This window comes from Macaca fascicularis, chromosome 5 (genome assembly GCF_037993035.2).
Source record: "Macaca fascicularis isolate 582-1 chromosome 5, T2T-MFA8v1.1".
Lineage (NCBI taxonomy): Eukaryota > Metazoa > Chordata > Mammalia > Primates > Cercopithecidae > Macaca > Macaca fascicularis.
In genome coordinates this window covers 138,146,609-138,172,627 of record NC_088379.1, presented here as the reverse complement: position 1 = coordinate 138,172,627, position 26,019 = coordinate 138,146,609, and the positions used below count along the sequence as shown (strand labels likewise).

The window sequence follows — 26,019 nt, the reverse complement described above, 5'->3', positions numbered from 1 at the left end:
GATAAAAGGTCTAGATAAAGGTTTAGCAGTATTTTAAATGAACTGTTTTAGAAATTTATTTTTTTAATCATGATATGGGTGTGTCAAGTTGAAATTTCAAGAAGGTTAACAAGTTGGCAAAAATAAAATTAGGTCAGGAGACAACCAGAATGACTTTTAGTATACTTGGACTAGTCCAAATGTTGTATAAGATGAAGGCAGGATGTGCCATGAAAATAAATTGTTCCCTTTAGACTCTAGAAAGTTCCATTGATTCAGAAATGTAGTCATTATGATGCAGTTTTTTTCACTTCATTCAGTCCAATTTATCATTGTATGACACTTAAAGAAATATTTTCATGAGTATATTTTGATGTAATTGTATTGAGCATCTTATGATTGTCTTCAATTTTTAGGAATTAATTATGTTTATTGGCAAGAATCAACAAGTATCCAAATAACAAATACTTATGCCTTTATTACTGTATAGTTCAGGCTGATAGGAATTGAATTTCATGTTCATTTACTAACAAAAATCTTAAGAGATGGTGTTCAAAGTGTAAAGCCAAAATCATAAGCAGGAATGACTATAAAAATATTAAAGTGTTTTAACTAGAAGGGTTTTCTGAAATTATACTAATAATATAACTTTTGTCAATTACATTATTGACTTTATATTCATTTTATATTTTTATTTATGGAGATTATCCAGATGGTTTTACACATAACTTATTGTGTCATTTGAAAGAATGAATTATTTTAAGTAAGATGTCTAGGATTCTAAACAAATCCTTAAAATTTTCATGATAAAAATGCAATATTATTTTAAAACTCCAGAAAATATTTTCTTTCATTTTAACATGATTATTTAAAGTGCTGCAGGTAATTATTAATTTTAATTAAAAATGAAAGTGGTATTTTAGTGTTTTTAATTACACTAATGAAAATTAAAGGTAAAGTAAAACTGAAATTATTAACGTTTTAAGGTAAATGTAAATATGGCATTTCTGAATATATGGCCATGTTCTACATGTTTAAATTTATTTATGCAATCTTTGAGTGTATCCCTTTGCTCCATATCAACTTAGCAAACTATAACATTATAACAAAAATAAGAGAAAACAAGCTCAGAAAGTGCTCATGAATAATTTAGCAAGTATTGAAAGATGTGTTCAATATTATTCCTGATTTTTAAAAGTCTCCTTTTATTAAATACATCATTTATGCTCTTCATGTGTCTTTTGTTAATACATTAAAATAAAAAGAAACATAACTGTAAGCATATTTTTAAGAACATGAAGTACATTATTTAATGTTTGCATCCACCTATTTTTGTGTAAAAGTTGTTTTCTTGCAGTTTTTAGTTTTAACTTTAGCAATCGGAGGTATAGAAATCAAAAGTTATTTGTATTGACAATGATCTCTTTTGTAATTTTAAGCATATCGTCATTTCCTTGTCATTATTGTAGAATTGACAGTGACAGTTTCATTAGGCTTTTCAGAGCTTTACACAAACATAACTAAATATACTGCTCTTTTTCCCAACATTAAAATGTATATTATATTCATTATGAAACTGCATATTTAGCAAAAAAACCTACAACTTTAATAATTATTAAAATATTCTGATTAAAAGCAAGTAATTAGTGCCAATTTTTAGCTTTTTTAATTATGTAAGGGACTTGCTTTTAGACTTAAAAGATGACACTATTTCTATTCTGAATGAAAAAGAACACAAGTATCAGTAACTGTCACCATATGAATTTGTGGGGCAAAATGGTCAGGAGTAGTCTTGTTTTAGAGTTTATATTATCAGACTAACCATAAATTTTTTATGATTATTAAGTCAGAGCCATGGTGTAATTTTAAATATAATTGGATGGCTCTAAGATGACATTAAATACTAAAAGTTAAATTAAAAAAAAAAAGTCTAGACATGATTAAAGTTGTATGAAGAACTAAGAAGAGTAGAAGTGAAAACAACAAAATAGCTATTCTTCTGCAAATTTTCCACCCCGGGTCACATGTCAACCCAAACCCTAAATTTTGAGCAGTGTGAACTGGCTAAAACAGATTAGGGGGAAAAACAAACAAACAAACAAACAAAACAAAACAAACAAAAAAAAACTACTATTAAAAACTAACTCATTCCAACATACATACATATATATATGTTGAATATATATATATGAATAATGTGCAAATAATTAAAAATTTCCTGGTGAAATAATAGATGCATTGTTTTGATTTTTAGCAACACACATAAATGTTAATAAATTTCATAATCCCTGAATGAGATTTCTAAATGAAATACCAGATTCTTAATACAAATAGAAAAATTTGTATTAAATATATATGCAGCGTTAATATTTTAATAATAAAAAATTGCTTCCAATAGTCTTATTAATAAAAAAATCTAGTCAGTAAAGAAAAGACATTTGTAGATGTTTAAAATTCCAGGTCGTCGGCCGGGGGCGGTGGCTTAAGCCTGTAATCCCAGCACTTTAGGAGGCCGAGACAGGCGGATCACAAGGTCACGAGATCGAGACCATCCTGGCTAACATGGTGAAAACCCGTCTCTACTAAAAAATACAAAAAAACTAGCCAGGCGAGGTGGCGGGCGCCTGTTGTCCCAGCTACTCGGGAGGCTGAGGCAGGAGAATGGCATAAACCCGGAAGGCAGAGCTTGCAGTGAGCTGAGATCCGGCCACTGCACTCCAGCCTGGGCGACAGAACGAGACTCCGTCTCAAAAAAAAAAAAAAAAAAATTCCAGGTCTATATGTAAGTGTAATTTCACCAAGAGCACTAAGAGCAAAAGAGGGTACCTGTTATTATATGGTAAAAGCAAATATTGTATTTATTTAAAAATACAAATTTTTATTAATCTGAATTATATACCCTTCACTTTTTGCCTTGAAATTATTAATAATGTATTTCTTTAATGTATATTCTTAGTTTAAGTGAAACAGTAGTTAAATTCACTATTTAAAATTTGGAAAAGTTTTACTTTTAATAATAAATATAATTTTGAGTCCAGAATTCAATTTCAGAGGCAAAGACAGCATCATGTTCCTCACTTACTAAAATTTGGTTTTAGGCTACTTTATTTCACTATCATGTGTGGATTTGTGAATTAAACTAAAGACATTAGCATCCAAATTGCATTTCAGACATCTCAATATTTCCTGTCTTTAAGTATTTGTTCTCTCTTTGTATAACTTTAAAAAATAAAGCAAAACAAATGATTTTTTGGTTCTGAAGTGCTAAAGTGTTACATCACGCTGGGGTATTTGTGGTTCTGAGTAATTTGAAAAGCTGAAAACAATCTTTCATAAAACACCCCCTGACTATTGTTGTCACCACAATGTATGCATCTAATAAAAGACCATTCCTTTAAGCATATAACACTTGTCTATTTGCATTATCTCTGTCCAGATTAGTAGCCACAACCTCAATGCATTCAATCTTTGCTTTTCACATTATACATCATAAGGGCTAAAATAAATATTCTTCTGTTTTTTTTTCCTTTAGGTTTTTAAAAACACTTTTACTTTTCCATTTCATCGATCATAAACGAAATGATATATCTACAATCTGTCTCATCTTTTGTTTCTAGCTTATAAGTTCCACAGTTATTTTTGTAGTAGATGAAAGAAAACATTATGTAGGATGGATCTGCTATACAAGGTAAGTCATCTTTTGATTGAGTTGTCATGAGTTTTTATCTTTATCAAACATTATTTATGTAGTTTGACCAAGATATTGAATTGTCGGTAACATTTATCCATTAATTAAATGAAAAATATTTATATTTCTCATTACCAAGATCCTCAAAGGAAATGCATTATGGAATCTCAAAGCATTTTTATTCTTCACAATGATTACATAAAATAATAAATTTGGAGAATATAGTCCTATATTTTGAAAGAGCTGAGTGCGATTATTAATGTCTCAATGTTAGAGGAATCTATTATTTTAAATAAATAAAGAATATTGCTCTAAAGTGTTGCCAGCATCCTGTCACTTTTATCCTTGTTTCTTAAAAAAACCTGAACTCCATTTTTACCAAAAAGAGTGGAATGTTGAACTTTATCTCCTCAAAGGGAACACTTTTACAGAGCCCTTTGTGTAATACTTACTCAAATATGGTGGTTTGTAAGGCGCTCGCGTATTAGACAGCAGTCCGTCCAGCTCCTTCCTCTCCAGAGTGCTGTGAAGGGCCTTCTCTTTGCCAAAGGTGGAGAAGGACCGCTCTGCCCCAGGCTGGGCTTCTGGAGTTTCAAACACCTCAGTGTCTGGAACAGAGTCCATGCCGGGAACATGCAGATTGCTGCGATAATCAGCAGCCTGGCGTCCATCAGAAGGGACAAAAGAAGGCATCCAGCACCGATCTGAGTGGCCCAGAGCTTTACATTCCTCAGTGCAATTGGAGAAGAGATCCATACCTGTTAGCAGAAAAAAGAAACTACAGATGTAGTCTTCACCAACATGACCAGTTACTTAGCAGGGTAAGATTACAGGCAGCATAAAGGGTGACAAGTGAAGGTGTCTTAACAAATTTTCCCTGGCTTATCCTGACAGGAACCAAATATCATTTTGTCTCATTTTTGTCCATCACTTTAAAAAGAGAAAATGATCGGCAAATGTAAAAGATAGATTCTTCTGGCAAAGAGGTCTCTGAAATAGATGTTTCTAAACTACTTAAGGTATTGTGAAAAAATACTGGTTCTAAATAATTTAAATGACTGGGAAATGATGAGTAAAAAAAGTAGACATCTTTTAAAAAATCTCTCATGAAGTGTATAATAGAGAAAACAACAAGGTGTAAAAGCTTTAAAATCCGTGATCCCTAACAATGATATCTGAATTTTTTCCTTAAAAACAAATAAACATAAGAAATATGCCAAGCACCAAAAATATTTAGATTATGAAATTTGAATATGAAGCAGAAAGTGAAATTCAACAGAAATGTGGTATACACAGAGGAATATCAGTAAAAATCAAGAATAAAACACAATTTCATTAGCAGCCAAAAGCATATTTTCTGAGGTTTCTAGGAAATGACTTCCTAAAGGTATTCCTCAATGACACTGTGGTAGTCCATATTACTAAAAACCACTTATCATTTACCACCTTAGACAAATCCAGAACGAACGACTGTAATTAGTGAAACCAAGGTAACCAAATGCAGTGTAAATCAACTGCAGATACTATTGACAAATACCTTATTACTTGCTCTATATTGGAACACACTTGTCCTAGTCAACAAAGAGTTGTTTGCTTACTAATCCTATAATACCAAGATTTCAAAGGACAAGTTCAAATTTCATTGTCTTCCTTAGATTGACAAGATTACAAATATTGTCTGATTATGATCAAGAAAGGTCATTCAGTTTCTTAAGCAAAGCATAAGAATTTTCGAGCAATACAGAATACTATTTAATATGAATGCTAATACATAGCACTACACAGAAAAACACATAAACAAAAATAGCATTTTAATGTTTTTCTAAACATAGTAACATATCTATCAAATATTTTAAAACAGGGCCAAAACGATCTCAACCTATTCTCAAACTTTAAATGGATAAGAAGCTCCCCGGCTCACTGGCATGGAGCTGGGTGTGGAATGACAGTGCCTAGTAGGCCACTTTTATTTTCTAAATAATATTTAAAAAAAAGAAAAAATAATTTAAAAATTTTAAAACAGGATAAATTTGAAAAACAAAAGTATATTATTAGTCTGTAGAAAAGAAACTCGAGTCCATACACAGTCTGGAAAAACATTTTTTAAATCAAAAAAGTAATATTTATTTAATGAACATACTTGATTGTTACTTCTATTAATATCAAAAGTGATTTGAGCTCTTGAACAAGTTTTGGATTTTAAATTCCTGATAGTATTCTGTTATATATTGATTTATGTGTGTTTGTGTATATGTTATCTGCATATAAAAAATAAAATAATTTTTCAAAATTATGAACACTTCAGTTTGTCTAAAAATAATTTTTCAAAATTATGAACACTCTAGATTAGTTTGTCTAATACTATCTAGATTATCTAGATTATCTAATACTTAACTCTAGTATTTTGGAGTTAAGAACAGCTAATTACATAAATTAAAAAAAGTAACACAAAGCTTCTTATCATATATTAATCTCACTGTGTAATGACTGTTTAAAAATTTTATATTAAACTATGTAGAATGCTAACTCTGACTTTGATTATAATATTTCACTGATAATTTTCCTGTATAAGTCTGGAAATAAATTACTGATCAGTGAACTGTTGAGGAACAGAAACGTGAGCTGAAGCTGGGATTAAGGAATCTGACTGAGAACAGCATGTAAAACATGTAAATGTTTCACTAGACACCAGAGAAACTCACTCCTTTATCCTATTTTAGGAAGAAGATATGTGAAAAGAAAAAGAGAAAGGGAAATAGAATGTCCCTGATACACGTTTACATACTAACTAGGTAGAGGCTACAGAACCAGAGAGAAGATTTATATTTTGACATGATAAATGCTGCCTATTTGTTAATAGAATGATAGGGGAACATAGATTTTTTTGATAGTAGAAACTGTCTTTAAGAGTAAAATTATTATGAGCAATTATTTATTTTTAAAATAAACTTAATATATACTCAATTTGAATAGCTGATATAATTACATTCCAATATAAATTTGAACTAATACCATTTTTCCCACATGACAAATAAATATCGTTTTAAATATGCTAGATAAGACAATATACAACCTTTCACATATTTTTTTGCACCTAGGCCCAACTACTCTTCTACCTGTGAATATGACAATTCTACACATAACTTTAATAATCTAGTATGTCAACATACATTAGGATACTGCTTGATTTTGGTAGAAATTACTTTTATGTAGTTTATACCCCAATGTGCCCATTTTCTTATCTGGAAAGTATGTTTTTCTTCTGTCTCTTTTGATTATTTGAGTTTGGTTAAAATTTCCTCAGATTACATAGTAAAGTTCACACACCTTGAGAATCGGTATTAAAAATAAACTGTAGCATGTGCATGGCAAAAAAAAAAAAAAAAAAGTGAAGATATAGAAAAGTTTTTTGTTTAAAGAACAGTATCACTCTACCAAGGCAATAAACATGTAAATAATGTTCTTAATAAATCTATGAATTAATCCTTTTAAAGTGGAAGTCCTTTAGTAATAATATGCAGCTTCATATAACTAGAAGGAAAGGTAAGGTGGCTCAAATTGTACATAAATGTTTCACCAGTTTTATTGATAAGTGTACCTGTTTCTCAGGAAGAAAAATCAGACATAGAAACAAACATTTAAAACATAACATTAATAGTAAATCAATAAACTTCAGATAAGTAACAGAAAAATTAATTGAAAATTGATTTTTTCATTTGTTGTATAGTTATATAGTTTGAGAGCCACATAAATTTATTCTGTTACGATTCCTCACCTTCGGAAGACATCGTATAACTAACATTTTATCTTTTATCATCTGTTGTTAGTCCCATTAAATATAGTACTTTAATTACCAAATAACCAGAGGTATATTTAAGTTTTGTTGTGATAAATGACTTTATGATGCACAGGGATGCCAGATATTACAGTAGCTAGGATATATTAAAATGCATAACTTTAACACTGCTCTTACAATTTTTTTAATAGCTCAAATTGACACCTCAAAAGTTGGTAAGTTTAACTTAATTTTTCTTTTTCTCATTCAACTGCCCTTACTATGGAAACTGTGGGTTTTTACAACAGAAAATTACAGACCAAACCTCAATTAAATTAAAAAAAAAAAATAAATAGACTTTAGGGATACATGTGCAATTTTGTTATATGAATTTATTGTGTAGTGGTGTAGTCTGGATTTTTAGTGTAACCATCACCTGAATAATGTAAATTGTACTCATTAGATAATTTCACATCCCTCACCTGTCTTCAGTCTTCCCACCTTTCAGAGTCTCCAATATCTACTATTCCAAACCTCAGTTTTGAAATTTTGGTAATATCTAATAAATGTTTCAACATATACCTTTTACTTGCAATCTCTTTTTCTAGTTATTTATTTTTCCACTTTTCAGAAATAATCTGTTCTGCAAGGGATGACAGCTGACGTGATAGACTGCCTGTTATGCAAATATATATGTAAACAAATTTTGAAGTACATGGTTTTCAACTGGCAAGTAACTTGTCCTGTATACTCAGAGGCAGTGGATATTTCCATTGAGACCAAATTGTGATTTCAGAAGTTTTAGAATTCAATTTGTGCTGTTTTTTTGGTGACTGTCATAATACAATATTGTGTGAACATTTCTTTTTGTGCAACAAGCTTTCATTCAAAACATTTTTTTTCCAAATATGATAAATTAATTTTAAAGAAGATAAAAAACTTCTCACATTTTGAGAAGATTTCTAGTCTTTTAACTACTTAAGATACATTAATTGTAACCGCAAAAATTGCAGTATATTTTAGGAAAACATGGTTTTGAAGCAGATAGTTATTAACATAACTCACTCATGAAAAAATCAAAATAAGTCCATAAAATTTTCTCCCTACCTATAATCTTTCAACATGTATATATTTTTCACCATTTCCTCTCAATATTTTGTCTTCTATATTGCTTCCAGTTATAAATCTCTCCACATTTTCAAGTTGTAGCTCCAAGTTCCACCAGTGAATAAGGTTTTATAAATACTGGTGTAAATTCATTTTATACATAAACCCAAAAGCAAATTTGACAATTATCTAAATTCTTAATGGAGTTTGGAAATAGGTATTTGTGTTTATAATAAACCAATAATTCTATTGCTGATATTGTAGTAATGCAATGGCTTAATGCATTTCAATGATATATTTTATCTACTAATTTGAAATTACTGACCAATCAACTCATTTTGTTTTTAAAATTCATAGTCAAATTTTGACCATGTATTATATCTATATCTATAATTAGTTAGAAACTAAACATAGTTGGAAGATAAGTTCTCTTATAACTGAAAGAAAAAATTATTGAAGAGAAATTTGATAATTTTCAGAGAATGTCTAACAAGTAATTAAATCACTCATTAGGATTCTTCAACATATTTTTTTAAAGGCATAAGGTATTAAAAATAAATCTATAATTAAGCTTAGCATTATTGACAGTGTAGGTATTTTATAATGGGAAAAGCAACCTGTCACTACTAACAGATCACTTTAAATATACCTCAAATAATATTAAAATGTTTAAGAATATACAATTTAAAATATTCTATCTGTACCCTAAAATAGAAAAAAAATAATTATGTTTTAATCTAATGACATAATAAAGTTGAAAACATATATCTTTAAAGTCCAGTTCTTTGGCTATTTAAGCTGTGATTAATCAGTTTTTCCTCTTGTGATGGTTTATGTTTGCATTTACCACTTCTCCTTGGACTACTGCCATATCTAACCAATACATCAATAGTGCACTGAAAAAAACGGAAAGCACCTTGACAAGGCTATATAAAGAAAGTGCCACAGAGCAGTGGTCAAGGCGAAGAATTTCACACATGGAGCCAGGTGCAGTGGAAAACTGAAAAAGCTTATGTGATTCTCCGTGCAGCTGTCTTCGTGTTTAAAGCCCTTCTATGAAAAACATTGGTGACGGCAAATGGCTTAGAAAAAAGAAAAGCAAGAAGGAGGGGGTGTAAGATAGAACAAAAAAAGAAAACTATTCATAAAAGAATAAATAGAAGGCATATCTAAATAAATAATACAGAATAATGTTAATGAAGAAAAAGAAATAGTAGTAAAGAAAAAGGAAGTTTAAACAGGTGAAGCACTGAGCTAAACAGTCTGTACACTATAGTGTGGAATGTGGTACAAACTGAAAGAGAGAATTCGGAGTCTTTATCTTTCCAATGTTAGCTTTACTTGATAATCTAACTTTTCCCCACTAAAACCTAGTTAAGTGAGATTTGCTTATTACAGCATAATTTTTTTTTTTCTATCCTGAACTTAGAAAGCTATGCTATGAGTAATATTACCTAATTTTGCAAAATAGTAAGATCATTAATATCTGGCTTTACAGTGAAATACAACAGATTTATCTGAAATGGGCTTAAATTTTTGGAAGTAGTCTAGCTGCTTGATGTGAGGCTTATAGTACGTAACAGCAGTATGGATTGAAAAAAGTCTTTAAGTAAATGCACCTTAATTCTCTGCATTTGAGGTTTTATACTTAAAAAAGAAAACACTTCAAAATCATTCTTATAATAAAATTAGACATTAAATCTGATTGCAATTCAGCACACAAAGGTGCAATCGCTTCTTAACATAAGTGTTTTATTACAATCCTAAAATAGCTATTATTGTGCCCAGTATGTTGTGGCTGCCCTGTAACTACTAATGAGATACATAAACGGATTGCTAATTCTATAATACTTTTACATGTTTAAGAACTTAAAGATAAGGAAAAATTTTTAACATTTTGATAAAAATGAAAACTGCCTGGCTAAAGTGTTTTCCACAACACATTTTAACATTTTTGTATTTTTTTAAATGCTTTGACATCTCCAATAATTTGAAAGAAACATTACAGAAATTGTAACACTGGGTGACTGTAAAATAAAGTAGCTACTGGGAAGATGCACTGATAAGAATATGTTCTCATCTATCTTCCAAATTTGGCTCTTTTTGCAGATGTTTATTCATTACTCTTTCTTCAGTTAGGTTATTATGGGTCATTATGTCTGAGGGACTAAACTAATTGAAATGTTCATTGAGATTGAAGTGCTACAAGAAAAACAAAGCCGGGCGTGTGGGGTGGGAAAGGAGTAAAATGCATCCAAAGAAACATGCAACAGATACTCTTTTTAAAACATTAAACATTTTGTTTTAAAAGTTTTAAAAGACTGACAGTTAAATTAGAAACTCTGAAAAAGAACAAGAATGAGCAATGCTAAATGTACAGTTTTTAAAGATAACAATAAATCATATGCCATATATAGGGCAAAAATGAAAGGGACTTTGTACTCACATATAAACTTCTGGCAAGATCTGGTTTGTTGTCAGGTTCCCAGACACTAAATAGATGCTCTGTTCACTTAGCGTGAAGGCCCGCAAGGGGCAGGGACCTCCGGGGATTCTTGGCAGTTCTCAAGTCTCATTAGGCCTGCATATTAATGACTCACAGCAATATAAAGAGACCCTTGAGCAGCCTTTTTTTCCTTCCTCCTGCCTGGGTTTCCCAAGGCTAAGGCAGCCACAGACACAGCACACATTAGCCAAGTGAGAGGCTTGTAGCAACCACTGCTGCCAGGCCACCATGGGGTGTACGCTGCCCTTTGACACACTGCCTCAGCACCATCCAGAGGTCCACCAAGTGTGTTAAGGAATGAGTGCTCTCGAGGACTAATATCACCTTGAAAATAAGAACCTATGGTTATATTATTAACTAAAATAAAGGTCCAGTCTCGACAGAGCTGAGTTGAACCCAGAGACAGTCTAAGATCGACATTTTCAGGAGTTAGAAAAGTTGACTAGCCTTTCTATTTCTTCATGTGTCATATAAACCCAAAACTAGTTAGAAAAAGTAAAATATTCAACAAATACCCTTCAAAGATGAAAACCAAATAATTAGGAAGGACACCAGAAGTTTATTAAATCATTTTCATTTTAACACACATATTTTATTTCATGTAAGAGTTTCCTTTTAGTATTAGTGATAAGAGTTACCAGTATCTCATAAAACTTGACTTATAATAAGAAAAGTAAAATGAAATAAAATAAATATATATCACATTGGAACCTGTCAATGACTACCGTCAAGCCCAAATACAAATATTCTCAGAGTTCACCTTTTGATGTGTCATGGACCCTGTTGAAAATATGAAGAAACCAAGGACACTTCAGAAAATACACATTATCACGTATTACCTAACATTCTGAAGCCTAAGACTCAAGATTAGAAACCCTGTTTTCAACCCATTAATGACTTTTAATCACCATTACTTTTCTCATACAATACTTGGTGGTGTGTAAAATGCATTGCCCTGGAAAACAAGAAATGTGGATTCTAGTGTTCAGTCATCTATTAATCCTCTTGTGACCTTGTGCAGGTCAATCAATTTTATCCATCTTCAGTTATCTCATCCATAAACAAGTTTAAGAATACCTTAATTGACTGAAGACTGGTAACTGGACCAGGTGAGAGAGCTATGTCTTTCTGTATGCAATGTGTCCATTAAAGAACATTACATAAGCAAGATATATTTCATATTCTGAAACTCTCCACAATGAATTCCTAACTTTAACTCTCCAAAGGAGCATTGCATTTTTACAATTCTCTTTAAGTCTGCAATTATCAAAGTAGAGTGACACTCTTTTTCTGTAGAGTTACCAGCATTAAACATACGGAAAATTGCCTAGGACATCATCCTTCCTGGGTTTATTTTTAAAAATAAAAACTATAAAAGTTAGCATTTAGATTGCCCTTTGATCACACTTACCAGCTGACTGGGCACGGTTGGTGGCATCATGATCACTATCTCCCTGTTCACTGTCTCCATGACCACTGTCCTTAGAGCTTACTATGTCGGCTTCCTGGAATGCAGAACTAGAAGTACAAAAATGTGAATATTAGAATAAAAAAGGTGAAGAAACACAGAAAACATTCTTCTGCCACCACATGGTCACAGATGGTGCTGCAGACCCACAGACCTCTTAGTTGGCTTTGTTTCTGCATAAAGCTAGTTTTTGTAACCTAAGCGTAACTCTTTAAAAATGATCGATTAACAGTCATTTTGAGCACTTAAGTCATATAAAATTTAGGCATTATTCTACAATTGGAGCTAAATACATGTTTATAACATTTTCATAAAATATATATACATTTGGAACAGTAAGGAAGACTATCAGAAGCTGTGTAGGAGTGTAAATTGACAAAATATTCAAATATATTTTAACTGTATATAAATGAAATATAATGTATAATTTTTAATGTTTTGTTTAGGAAACACAATATAATTCATATTTATGTCCTGCCTTAATTGAAAATATTTTATACATTTTAATTTTAATTTAGAATAATATACCTACTTCCTACTTTTACTAGGTAGTAAATTGTCCATTACTTCTAGGGAAAAAAAGAGTCCATACCTGTTAACTCGGCGAGGTCTGTCAACTAGATAGCTGAGCTCTGCTCGCTGGTGTTTAGTCTAGAAAAAAAAAATAAATAAATCAAGAGCATTTGAATGCTATGGGTTGAACTAGTAGTCTACTTTTGAGGTTAGGGACTATATCTAGCTTAAGTAATTGTATATATTTTTATGAATTTCCAAGCTCTCCTAAGACCTCATCCTAGTGATTTCTGTGTAAGGGCAGGGGAGATAGGCAGAGACACTTGAAACCACATTTTAGTCACTTGTAAAGGTTAAAAAAATAAAATTGGCTAACTTTAAATGTGTGTGTGTTTTTTTTAAAGAGAAAATACAAATGACTTCATGGCTAAAGCACATATACTATTGTCTCTAACAGAGTCAACCTGTTTATATTCTGCAGTCTTTTTTTTCAGTGGCTTAAAAAAAGTGTTTAGGTGCATACTGGTTGACACAAGAAAAACAGCACGCTCAATAAGCAAAAAGTTTGGATATTTTGTGGAATTATGTTGTTGTTTATTTTCAAAATGTGCTTAAGATACAAATGAGCTGTACAAATATTCATGAAAGTCAATTAATAATATCTAAGACTCAAATAAAATAACCTGCCAGGAAAGGAGGTCATAATCCTGCCCTCCCCGCCACACCCCCATTCTTTTCCACTCCAAAGGCTCTCTGCATTTGCCTCCCCACCTCTACCGCCCACACACCTTTCCGGTCCAAACTTTCTTTTACATAAACCAACTTTGTTCTCCCCCCAACCCCCACCCTCCAGCTCTGTCACTTCTCCATCCTTTTAAAAAGAAGTCAGAATTGACAAGCCAAATTCTTTTATGAAGAAAGCCAACAGCAGTGATTTATCCAAAACAGTGGCAAGAAGGTGATTATTAGCTAAAAAGATATATTTAAGACAACAATTGTTTAAGCCTTTCGTTAGTTTACTCTTAACAGGGGTTTGTGCCAAAGCAGCTTCATTCAAATTCACACTGTGTGGGCGCTCGGCTTCAAGAGCGTCTGTAAATGCTGTCCAGAGCCGAACTGAAGGATTTTTTTGCAACCCGAGTTCAGAGGACAAGGATCTGATAACTTGTTTACTAAAACATGCATTCGAGGTTAGACAACTGTGTAAAGTTAAACAATCTATAGCTTACTTGTACAGGCGACTGAAAGCATAGTTAAACAAAGCAAAATAGAGCCAACTTTATTAACGCCTGGGACAGACGCAAAGAAAAAAGACCTTTGCCAGTGCTAGAAAGTAAGTCCCTCCTCCACATTTCCCTCTCCCTTCACGCAATTTCCCTTTATCCCCAGGTTACTGAGAAGGGAATGGGCTGACAGGAATTAAGGTTTTAAAAGAAAGATGGAAGAGCAAAGGAGGGAGCTCCAAGGTGGCAAAGTACCAAGGGGACGGAATGAAAATAATGTGAAGGGGTGGAACAACGCGAAAGTTAGGTTACACACCAAGGAGTGGGAGAAGGTGACCGCCCATCTCCGCTCCCACAACGATACACATAAGGTAATATCCTAAAAATAGATACACAGTGCACCAGAGATACAAGGGCCGGGCTAGAGGAGGCTTTCTGATGGAGGAGATGAGAGATGGTGGTCCTTTCGCTTCAGCCTTACCTCGTTGGACAAAATGCTTCCGTTGGAGATGATATCAGGCTGCTGGTCGGTGTAACCGGTGACTATGGCCCCGCAGGGGTTGTGCTCAGTGTCCGTACTCCGCGAAGGGCTGCAGGGCTTAAGAAACATCAGGTCGGTCTTGGCGGACTCTGGGGTCAGGCAGACCTGGTAGCAGTAATTCTGGTTGTGGTGGTGGGAGCCAAAGCCCCCGGACTCCTCCACCGGCACCTGGGCCGGGTTACTGGGCACATTGGAGCTCTGCACCAGCATGATGTCCGACTTGCTGAGTTTCTTCTTGCGCGCGCGGGCTTGGCGGCCACAGCAGGTCGAACCTCCACCACCGCAGCAGCAGCAGCAGAGGCAGCAATCGCTGGCCAGACAAGTGTAGATGTTGAGCTTCTTCTCTTTTTGGCAACGCACGGCCAGCACGATCATGGCCAGCAGGAAGATGAAGGACACCGAGCCCAACGCGATGATGAGGATGAGGGTGAGGTCTAGCGAGGTTTCCCCGCCGCCAGAGCGGCTGGGGCGCTGGTGCTCTCCTGACCCTCCGCCTCCGCTCCCGCCCCCGCCCTGGGGCTCCACGGCGCCATCCACCAGCTGAACCACCAGGGTGGCGGTAGAGGACAGGGGCGGCTGCCCATGGTCGCGCACCTCGATCACCAGCTCATAAGGCCGCTGGGGGTCGCGCTTGGCCGGGACTCGGCGCGCTGTGCGCAGCTCCCCGGTGCGCCAGTCCATGCGAAAGAGGTTCATTTCGTTGCCACGCACGATGCTATAAGTGAGCCGGGCGTTCTCGCCATCGTCCGCGTCCACGGCGGCCACGCGGGTGAGCAGGTAACCCGGCTCAGCCGAGCGGGGCAGCACCTCACGAGCTGGAGTCCCGTTGCGCCCTGGTAGAGGCGCCACGATGGCAGGGGCGTTGTCATTTTGATCTACTATGAGGATGTTGACAGTGGCGTTACCCGCCAGCGCCTGGGGGCTGCCAGCGTCCCGGGCTTCCACCTGAAAACTGAAGTCCTTGAGCTGCTCATAGTCGAAGGAGCGCAGGGCGTACAAGTAGCCGTTCTCAGAGTTGATAGACACGTAGGTGAAGACGCTCATGCCTTGGATCTGGCACTCGAGGATAGAGTAGGCAAGCTGGGCGTTGGCGCCCTCATCGCGGTCGGTGGCGCTCACCGCGTAGATGTAGGCGCCAGGCACGTTGTTCTCAGTCACATACACGTCGTAGACCGGCTGGCTGAAACGCGGCGCGTTGTCGTTCACATCCGACACTTGTACCTGGATCGACTTACTGGTGGAGAGCGCAGGCTCGCCCCGGTCCCGGGCCACTACGGTCAGGGTGTAGGAATCCCCCGCCTCTCGGTCCAGAGGGGCTTCGGTAACGATGGTGTAGTAATTCTTAAATGAAGACTTGAGGCGGAAAGGCACGTCTCCCAGTAGCTCGCACTGCACCTGCCCATTCTCCTCTGAGTCGCGGTCAGTCACGCTGAAAAGGGCCACCACAGTGCCGGGCGCCGCACCCTCGCTCACCGCCTCCTTCACGGTGCTGAAGCTGATCTCTGGCGCGTTGTCGTTAGCATCCAACACTCGCACTAGCACCTTGCAGTGCGCAGGCACGGCGTTGGGGCCCAGGTCCTTGGCTTGCACGTACACTTGGTACACTGGGCTCTCTTCATAGTCCAACTCGCCGCTTACCTCCAGTCGGCCAGTGCGCGGCGAGAGTCCGAAAAGCTCCCGCGCCCGGGGCGAAATGTGGCTGCTGAAGGAGTACACGACCTCACCGTTCTGGCCCTCGTCCGGGTCGGTGGCGTTGAGCTGGATCACGAGAGTGCCTGGGGGCGAGTTCTCTGGTAGGGACACAGTGTAGACGGGTTGGTCGAAAGCGGGCACATTGTCATTGGAGTCCAGCACTCGGATGGTGAGTAGGGCCGTGCCGGTGCGCTGCTGCTGGGGGGGCAGGCCTGCTCCCCCGCCACCTCCCCCTCCTTCTCCTACTCCTCCCCCTCCTCCCCCGTCCACCGCGGTCAGCACGTAGCGGTGCACCGCTTGCTGCTCTCGGTCCAGTGGCTTCTCCAGGACCAGCTCAGCGAATCGGTTGCCATCCCCCTGGGTCTGCACGTCCAGGGAGAAGTAGCTGTTGGGGGTGATCTCGTAGTCGCGCAAGGAGTTGGTGCCCACGTCTGGGTCGAATGCGCTCTCCAAGGGGAAGCGAGTGCCTGGTGTGGCGCTTTCAGAGATTTCCACCGTCAGGTCCGGCTCCGGGAAAGAGGGGGGGTTGTCATTAATGTCCAGCACCTCGATCTCCACCTGGAACAGCTCCAGGGGGTTCTCCAGAAAGACCTCCAGGTGCAGGACACAGGAGGGGCTCTGTTTGCAGATTTGCTCGCGGTCTATTTTCTCGTTCACGTACAGCACCCCGGTCTCCAGGTTGAGGTCTAAGTAGGGGGTCCTTGAGTTTGGCACCGTCTGAAACCCGCGAGCCGAAAGTTTTGTAATGTCCAGACCCAGATCTTCAGCGATATTCCCCACGAAAGTGCCATGTTCCTGCTCCTCCTGTACCGTGTAGTGAAGCTGGGAAAAGACTCCTTCCACCATCCAGAGCAAGGCAAAGAATAATAGCACAATCATCTCCAAAAGGAAAGGAAGTAGCTTCCCGCAGCCAGTCAGCTACCCAATCACCTCCCCCACCACCACGAAAAAAAAAAAAATCTGAAAAAATACAAATAAAAGTGCGCTACGTAGGGGCTCCTGTGGCTTTCTGTCTTTAAAAATCTTACTCCTTTTGCTTCATTTTAGAGCTTCCCGCAATCCAGCCTCTTTTTTTTAATCTTAGCACAGGAAGGGTGACAGGCGTCCCCTTTCCTCATCTGTAATCTTTCCACTGACCAATTAATAAAATAACAATAATACAATAGTCAGCGTCCTTTATTCCGACAGTCTTGGCGCAACGCGGCGCTGGCAAATCCCAAAGAGGAAATTTCGGTATTTCAAGACTGTCCTCGGTTTGTCTTCTTGCTGATGGGAGGAGAATGAGGAGGAGGAAAAAGAGGAGGAGGAGGAAGAAGAAGAAGAAGAGGAGGAAGAGGAGAAGGAAAAGGAGATGCTGTTGGCACCGTTAAACATGCCTCTTAATGTCAACGGCTGGCAAATGCAAAAGGGCTTAAAACCAGCGACAGAATTTTGTGCCGGAAAAGCACAGAACGGCTCTGCAGCTTAAAACTTTCATTCTCTTCATTTCTCCGGATGGATGTTCTTCTTGACATTTTTTTCCTCTTTCGTTCTATTTGTATTTTTTGTCTTTCATCGTCTTGGTTCCCTCTGTCCTCATCTCCACCGTTACTTGCCTCTCTGTAAGTGTAATGAGCAATTTCTTTTCTGCTGTTTTCTTCCCAAGCCTCTTTCCCTCTAACCTCTTTTTCCTTCCAGTCCTTCCTTCCTCCTGCTTCAGCCTCTGAGCTTGTGGTCTGGACTGGCAGTTTCTGAGCTCCGAGCGCTCGGCTTCTCCGTTTTTGCGCAGCGCCCTCATTCTGCCAACCAATCGCCGAGGAGCACCACCCACCGGGCTGCCGGTGACTGGCCAAACCGGCCGCCAAACAGACACGTCACGGGGCAGCCGGGCGGGGCGGGACAGAACTCTCGCCCGAGCGGCCGGGGTGAGTGTGAGTGTGAGAGCGAGAACAGCCCCGCAGGTCCCGAGGCGCTGGCTGGGGACACTGCCGCGGAAAGTTCCCAGTCCCCAGCCGCAGGTAATGGGGAGGGAATAGAGAGGTTCCCCTGTTTGCATCAGCAAATGCGAAAACATAATAGCAACAGCTGCGGTATCCTCTCCTAGGAGCGGGATTTCCAATGATGCTAACATTCTTTTTCCTTTAAGGTATTTTCCCTGATACGGATCATGGAACTAAATCATCTGGAAGGGGAAAAAGTAGCGCAGGGGCCACTAATTGGCAAGGGTTACCTAATTAAGGGACCCTAGCAGAGATTGGCAGGGCATTTCAAAAGTGGGTATTATATGACATGTGTCAATCTAAGGGTGAGGGGTCTGACGGGGCCGCGAGGAAAGGGGTGAAGCAAACGGAGTGGGGGGTGGAGGTAGCTCCTAAAAAGCGGAGGAATTCACGCTAAAGGATGTGGGATGACAGCGCTTATAGACGGGCAGACGCGTTCGACGTGCCTCTTTCTTCCCTAAATACATATTCACAAAATACTTACCAAGTAGATTAACTCACTCGAGGACCTAGCTTCGAGCCGTGAGTGCGTTTATCAGTGACTGAGGAGTTTGATTTGAGCCGCTTCCCACGAGCCCGCCATTCTAACGCCGGGCCCTTGGGCATCCGGCACACAGCAAAGCCAAGCGCTGCAAAGCGCCTCTGATATCCCTGCGCCTTGTGCGGCCAAGTGCCACACAGCGGCTGGGAACACCGACTATTTTCTAATTTTTTTGGCAATTGGAGATCGATCCCTTTACCCACCATGCTAGACTTGACCACTGATTTCTGCCGATCCTGGGGTCAGCCCGCGGGGTGAGGACAGTAGGGCGGCGGCGAAGGCGGGCGGAGTGGTGGGCAGGAACCGTGCACAAGAGGGACCCGAGTGTGCACCGCTGCGGGTATCTGCGAACACGTTTGCACATGCACGGTACTTGCATCCATCCTCCCTGGCCCAGGGCTTAGCTATGTGTAAGCCCCAGCGGAGCCTTCCTGAGTTCTGAAGGACGCGCTTGACCAGCTGTCAGTGCCCATTCCGGAGGCGCAGGGGCAACGTGGCACATCTACATAGCTAGTTCTTGTGAAGTTAAAAAACAGCGCGAACTCTTTAATGCTAGAGAGTGGATAGAATGTCAATTCTCTAAGGAAAGATATGTAAATATATATTTTTAATTAACGGGCTACTAGCAAGGAATTGGTTGTTTATTCACGATAGAAGCCCCTATTCAACCTCCTTCCTTTGCAAAGAGATAGGAAGGTCCTTTGCTGCTTTCTGGTAATGAATGACCCAAGAATACGACCACCACAACCTGCGGGAAAGGTAGAGTCTTTTTCCCGACCCGGAGATACGTTGCCATTCCCTCCTGGCAGGGAATTAAGGAGGGCAAGTGTCCATGGGCGTGATTGTAGCCTGAGACGTGCTTCTGAGAGTCCCGCGAATGCACTGCCCCGATTTCCGCGCCACCCCCCTCCCCGCAACGCCGGGTCCCCCCGGCCCCCGCACTTCGTTCTTTCATGAAGATGGGTCCTGCCTTTGAGCGCTTAGAAGGAAAGGATGCCAGCAAAAATGGCTAATCCTTTTCCAGCTGCAGTAAATTGAAGACTGACCAAAGCCAAGCGAAAACCGCTGCAGTTAAAATGATTTTAGCATCATGTCTGCGGCTGAGAATGGAGCGGCAGTGTATAAAGGGACCTGTGGATCAATGAAAAGGAGATTATAGTGTATCTGAATATTAATACGGTATTGCCTCTGTACTTCCCACCCCTCCCCCCTTTCTTTTTCTTCAGATCTGCAGAGTTGAAATGAAATGTTTTGAGCTCTTCAAGCTGACTCGTCAGAATCCTGGAGCCTTTTAAAAAATGACGGTAATTTTCTAATGTGTTCATTTGTACGTATGGAAACACTTGTGTGTGTGCGCGCGAGTGCGCGCGTGTTTGCATGTGAGAGACATGCAGCTGAATGACAATGCAGATCCAGAAATTGGGGAAGAGGATTTCTGCCCCCGAAATATAGATGAACTTTGAAGTGACTTGGGGCGTATGCTGAAAACCAGAGAGCTTCCAGAGGTGGAGATGAGATGGCCAGATTTGCCTGTAAATAATCACTACATCCACTGTAACACTTGAGCTGCTTTTTTTTTTTTTTTTTTTTTTTGGTAGCAGCTGTGTTTGAATGGAACTCTCTCCGCAAACGTGGGTTACAGGCGTCTCCTAGCGGCGAAATCAGCATAGGGCAGACCAGAGAATTTTGCTTTGGAGAGCTCGCCTTTTGGGGGCTCTACGAGATTTCTTGGGTCATAGGTGTCTGTGTCTGCACCAGCGTCGCTGAGCCCAGGTCCCTTAGAGGTCTCGCCTCTCCGACTTCTAGTCTCTGTGGCGCCAGCCAGGGACCGGCGGGGTGACGGTGGGGTCTTCTTCCCAGCAGAACAGAACAGAGCCTGGTCCTCCGCCTCCCGCTAGATAGCTCCAGCAAAGGGCAATTCCAAGAGCATTTTGTTTGGAGCCAAGATCAGATATTGGCATTAATAGTCTTCTGTGCTCCTTTACCCTAGAGCCTTTAAAACAACCACACCCCGTCACCCACAAAACAAAACAACACTCCACATTTGCCTTTTAAAATGCCTCTAAAATGTAACAGGCTTACTTTTTCCCTTGCTGTGTCAATTAAACAGATCCTGCCTTTCGTTTTTCTTTTTCATTCTTACTCCTGTGGACCCCGGAATTTAGTGAAATGAGGTTTGATACGGCACCCTCAGTAACGAGGTTGACTGCATCTTTGAACTGTAGAGCATCATGTATATTCTGTGTTCTTCAATTCCCCCGTTACTGGAGCGGAAAAGGAGAAGGAAATCTATTGTATGTAATCCCTTCTTCACCCTCCCCCTTCCACCCCCTAGGAACGCAAACTGTTTGACCCAGGACAAACAGCACTCTAAGAAACAGAGGAAAAGCAATTTTATTATTTGGAGGGAGGTTATCAAAATCAGTTTTCATAAAAGTCCTGGTTTATATATTAGAGTAGTAGTGCATATTTTTTATTTCATTGGGCTTTAAGTGCAGCAGAAACAGGGGGGCGCTAAGGATCCCACAAGTGTGTTTTACAAACTTTGAAACTGAGTTAAGGGATTGCTTTCTTCTCTGCCCTTTGCTGCAGAGGGTGGGGCAGAAACAAGTTTGTTAACCAGCCTTTGGATAAATGAGTGTTTGCAGTGATTTAACATGACTTGAAAGCAATTTGTTTCTAAATCCTCTTATTATTGCTATGTGCCCAGAGCTTTGAGGGAAGTGTTTTTTTTTTTTTTTTTTTTTTGTTTTTTTTTGTTTTTTTTTGTTTTTTTTTGTTTTTTCTTTTCTTTTTTAGAATTGGAAGAAAAAAATTACTTTATCAATAACCAGACTCCACCAGGATTGACCAAGATGTTTGTTCCTGGCACTTGTCATTCTCAGCAAGCACAGCACAGAGAGCAAATACAAAAGGCCCAAAATGCAATGCATCTTTTATGGGTAAGCATGAAATAGGTTTATCTGTGGTGGTGTAGTCCAACTTGAGAGGTGGGAAGACAAGGCTTTGGAACCAATGCCACAAACATTGTGTTAGTTTTTGTTCATCTGTAGTAAAAAGTGAATGCTGACTAGAATTTCTGGGAAGATTTATAGCATATGCAATTTTAAGTATTCAGGTAACTCTTTAGTTACTGTGTTTTAATCGTTGAAGCCCATCAGAGAACAAACCAATCCTTGTTCTTGGGATTGAAAATACTAGATATCCCATCAAGCACCATTATCTTGATATTTAAAGTAGAAATATGGTTCTCCATTTTGTTTAACCTAGTTAATATTGGGGTGGCTTCACATTTCAGTGCCTTTTCAGTTATCAAGCAGGGCCAACATTTTGTTAAACTCTAAACAGTGAATTAAAAGCACTGAATGAGCTGAAGCAACCCTCTAATGCAAAATGACAAATTGCACTTAAGCGATACATGAACAAAAAATGATTTATGGATTTTTACAATGGTCCGAGCAAATGAAAGCAACATGAATTATACATCCTAATGCTCACAATATCATTTTCTAATAATACTGTTTTAGTTCAGATGCTATACTCTGCTCCTTTCTGTAACAGAAATTAATCAATAAGAGGTCCAGGAATGTTTTTAAATTGGGCACTGGTTTGTGATACTGATTCCAAAGTGTGTGTGTGTATGTATACATATGCATATATATATGTGCGTGCATACATTTTTATTTTGGTTTTGGGGAGGTGGGTTGATGACGAATATTGAACATGCATTCTTGTCAGATTCGTCACATATTGTGTCTTTTGGTAGTAAATAGTCCTTTGAAAACTTTTGTTTTTTCCATACCATCTTTAAGAATGTGAATAAATAGATCTCATTCAAAATGACAGTCTTTATTGCCACATGAATTCTTTCTTTATAAATTAAAATGCATTACCTCATCTTACTCTTTTCTTCCATTACTTTGCATATTAAAACATCTTATTTCTCCAAAATGTCTCTTAACCTTTTCATATTTGTTTTATCCTCTCTTTTTCAGATCATTGTTTTATACTTTAGCGCATTAGAAACATACCTGGGCTAGTGAAAAGGTCATGGCACCTTAGTTTTGTAGCCTTAGTAGATAAAATATACCCTATGGGTTATCTTAAATTACAGAAAAAAAATCAGTCAAATAAAATTTTATGTGCTGTTTGTGTTTTGAGTCTGAAAAATACAAAAATCTAGTTTCCTTTGTGTTATGATGATTGACTACTCCTAGCATTTTTATTTAACCATTTGTGGTTTGTATAAGTGGATAATTTTTGGTAGGTATGTAGATTTTAAGTGAAGGTGGTGTCTGTGCTGTGTTGCATCCTCAACCACAGGAAACTGCTAATCACCCAGAGGCCTCTAAAGTCACATTATTAGGCTTAATCTTAATTATCCGGGTTTATTAAAAAAAAAAAAAAAGAGAGAGAAAAAAAAAAAAAAACATTGAATCTCCATTTCTGCTTTTGACAGCATTAACAACTACTTTTACTGAAAGATTACTGAAATCAATTATGTGATTAGGATTGTAAATAAGAACTAAAAGACATTTAAAAGCCAGCTGCTTTGCTTAACAAGGAGATGTGTAGATTTTACTGACATGGCCCAGAGACAGAAAATGAAGCCTCAAATATAGAGGTCGATATAGAACAATTTCAAAAATTAATTGCAAGTTCTGATCAAGTTCATATGAGTAAGAGAGAAGTTGTCTAGAAAGAGCTCTTTTTTTTTCCTTATCCAATGGTTTTACTTTTTATTTGATAGAGATACAAAACCTGCATAGTTTTAGTGTTTGCCTGGAAAGTGTAAACTATTTTCTTAAAAGGAAACCCTTTGATTTTTAAAATACAAAATAAGATTATTCTGTATAATAAGAATAAGAACCCAAATTTTGATTAGGGTCGCAAGTCATAGAGCTATATTCTGAAGAGTTTTAAAACATTGGGGACAGACATTATCAAAAGAATATAAATCACAGTTTGAGAATTACATTAATAATTAGAATTACATTAGAATTAAAATAGTAAATCAGAACAAACAGTAAAACAGATACCTCAATTTTAAAAAAATATTTCTCTCAGTCTCACTGCCTGCTTAGTATAACTCTTTGTATAAGAAACACGATTTCCATGATATCTTATTTAAATGGGCTTGGCAAATGCTGCACTTTATTGCTCTATTTTATTGCAATTTCATCTATTCATTTTAGGTGAAAGTTACTAATGGTTTTTAAGCAGCTTGATATTTACCTAGAATTGTTACATAAGCTATATTTGGTATTCTCCATCTATATAGGTTTTATTATCCCAACATTCGAATTAAGGCTAATAAGGATGTTCAGAGTTTTAAGTAACTCACTGCATTATTACAGAATTCAAATCCAGATCTTTTGCTGCCCATATACAGGCTCATTTTATTACCCCGTCGGCTTTCTTCAGTCTGTCTGAATTGAATTTACTTAGGAGGTAAAACAAACAAAAAATTCAAATTAACTTAGAAATGGAGTTAATCCAGATTTTGGACTGACAGATATGCTGATTTTAGTCTTAGTCAAATTGGCTAGTACATTACTGAGTTAAGTGTTGGAGGAATTCATAAATATGTTTGAGGGTTTTCTTCTTTAAGAATTTTTATCAGTGAAACAAAGCTCGAATACGTTTTCTCACAGAGAGTGACATTATAAGCAGTCATCTTTTCCTCATGCAGAAGTGCCCAATGTGGAAATCATAGATTCCACATTTTTTTAAAGGAAGGAACAAGAAAATTGATGAAACAAGTTCAAAATGAAGGTACCTGTGCCTCATCATTCCTAAAGAACACTGATCAATGATCCCAGAAGTATGCCATGTTCTCTTAATTCATCAGAGATTGAAAGCAAAGGAAAATCAAGAAATGTACCCAGTTTACACGGTGCAAATATTGGTGTTTATTTTGTAAACATTTCTGAAGCAGTCTTTAAAAGGGGAAAAGTGTTTTTGTTAAATGAATTTCAAGTATCACTTCATGCTAATTTCTTCTTCAATTTTGCTTAAACATGGTTTCAGCCGGCCCAGTGGCTCACGCCTTTAATCCCAGCACTTTGGGAGGCCGAGGTGGGCGAATCACGAGGTCAGAAGATCAAGACCATCCTGGCTAACACGGTGAAACCCCGTCTCTACTAAAAATACAAAAAATTAGCCGGGCGAGGTGGTGGGCCCTGTAGTCCCAGCTACTCGGGAGACTGAGACAGGAGAATGGCATAACGCGGGAGGCGGAGCTTGCAGTGAACTGAGATCGGGCCACTGCACTCCAGCCTGGGCGACAGAGCAAGACTCCGTCTCAAAAAAAAAAAAAAAAAAGTTTTAATTATAAAGTTTTGAAAATTAAAAGATTAAATTTATTCATGCCAGGAGAAAAGTGGAAAAGTGGACCTTTAAATTTTGAAAGACATAATCAACGAAGATGATTGTGGCATCGTATTTACTGTAAGTAAAATTTGTATTAATATTTTGGTATAAGAACTGACAGAGAAAAAAAGATCAGGTTTATTTTAGAAGTGTACTCAGTAATTCAGAGTATATGTAATAGGCTCTATAGGGTAGGTTATACATATTTTTTACTCATTTCTGAAGGTACCCATCTGTGACAGGAGATGATATGGTAAATTTATGAAGAACATAACCTTGATAATTAAACCAAATTGGTTCATATTCTTGCTTCTCTAAATGTTTGAAGTTGGACAAATTATTTTGAAGCTCTATTAAGTGTGTCAAACATTTGAAACATTTATTAAACTACGATGATACATTGACCTTGTTATTTTGAGGTTTCAACTGAAATGATATAGGTAAAATTCTTATTCTATAGCGGATTCTCAGTAAATATTAACTATTTGTATGATAAGGTGTTTTGGATGAGGTAGTCTATAAACAGATATTTGTTGAGAATAATTGGCATTAATTTTCTTGAGGATTTTATTTCCTTTGTCAAATATATATTATTTACTAAGCAGATACCAAAACATTTGGTGTCCCTATTTTGA

At 37.9% G+C, this 26,019-nt stretch overlaps 1 protein-coding gene across 2 annotated transcripts in view; it reads right to left on the bottom strand.

Annotated features, from left to right (window-relative positions):
* Positions 1-18,224, bottom strand: part of PCDH10 (protocadherin 10) — a 59,471-nt gene extending 41,247 nt beyond the window's left edge. For both annotated transcript variants that reach the window (XM_005555921.5, XM_005555922.5), the window contains exons 1-4: positions 14,741-18,224; positions 13,116-13,174; positions 12,467-12,573; positions 4,120-4,425 (exon numbers count right to left, since the gene is read on the bottom strand). In XM_005555921.5, coding sequence (XP_005555978.2) covers positions 4,120-4,425; positions 12,467-12,573; positions 13,116-13,174; positions 14,741-17,371 — 3,103 coding nt within the window. In that variant the 5' untranslated portion in view covers positions 17,372-18,224. The remainder of the gene's footprint in view (positions 1-4,119; positions 4,426-12,466; positions 12,574-13,115; positions 13,175-14,740) is intronic.
* Between the last annotated feature and the right edge of the window lie 7,795 nt (positions 18,225-26,019).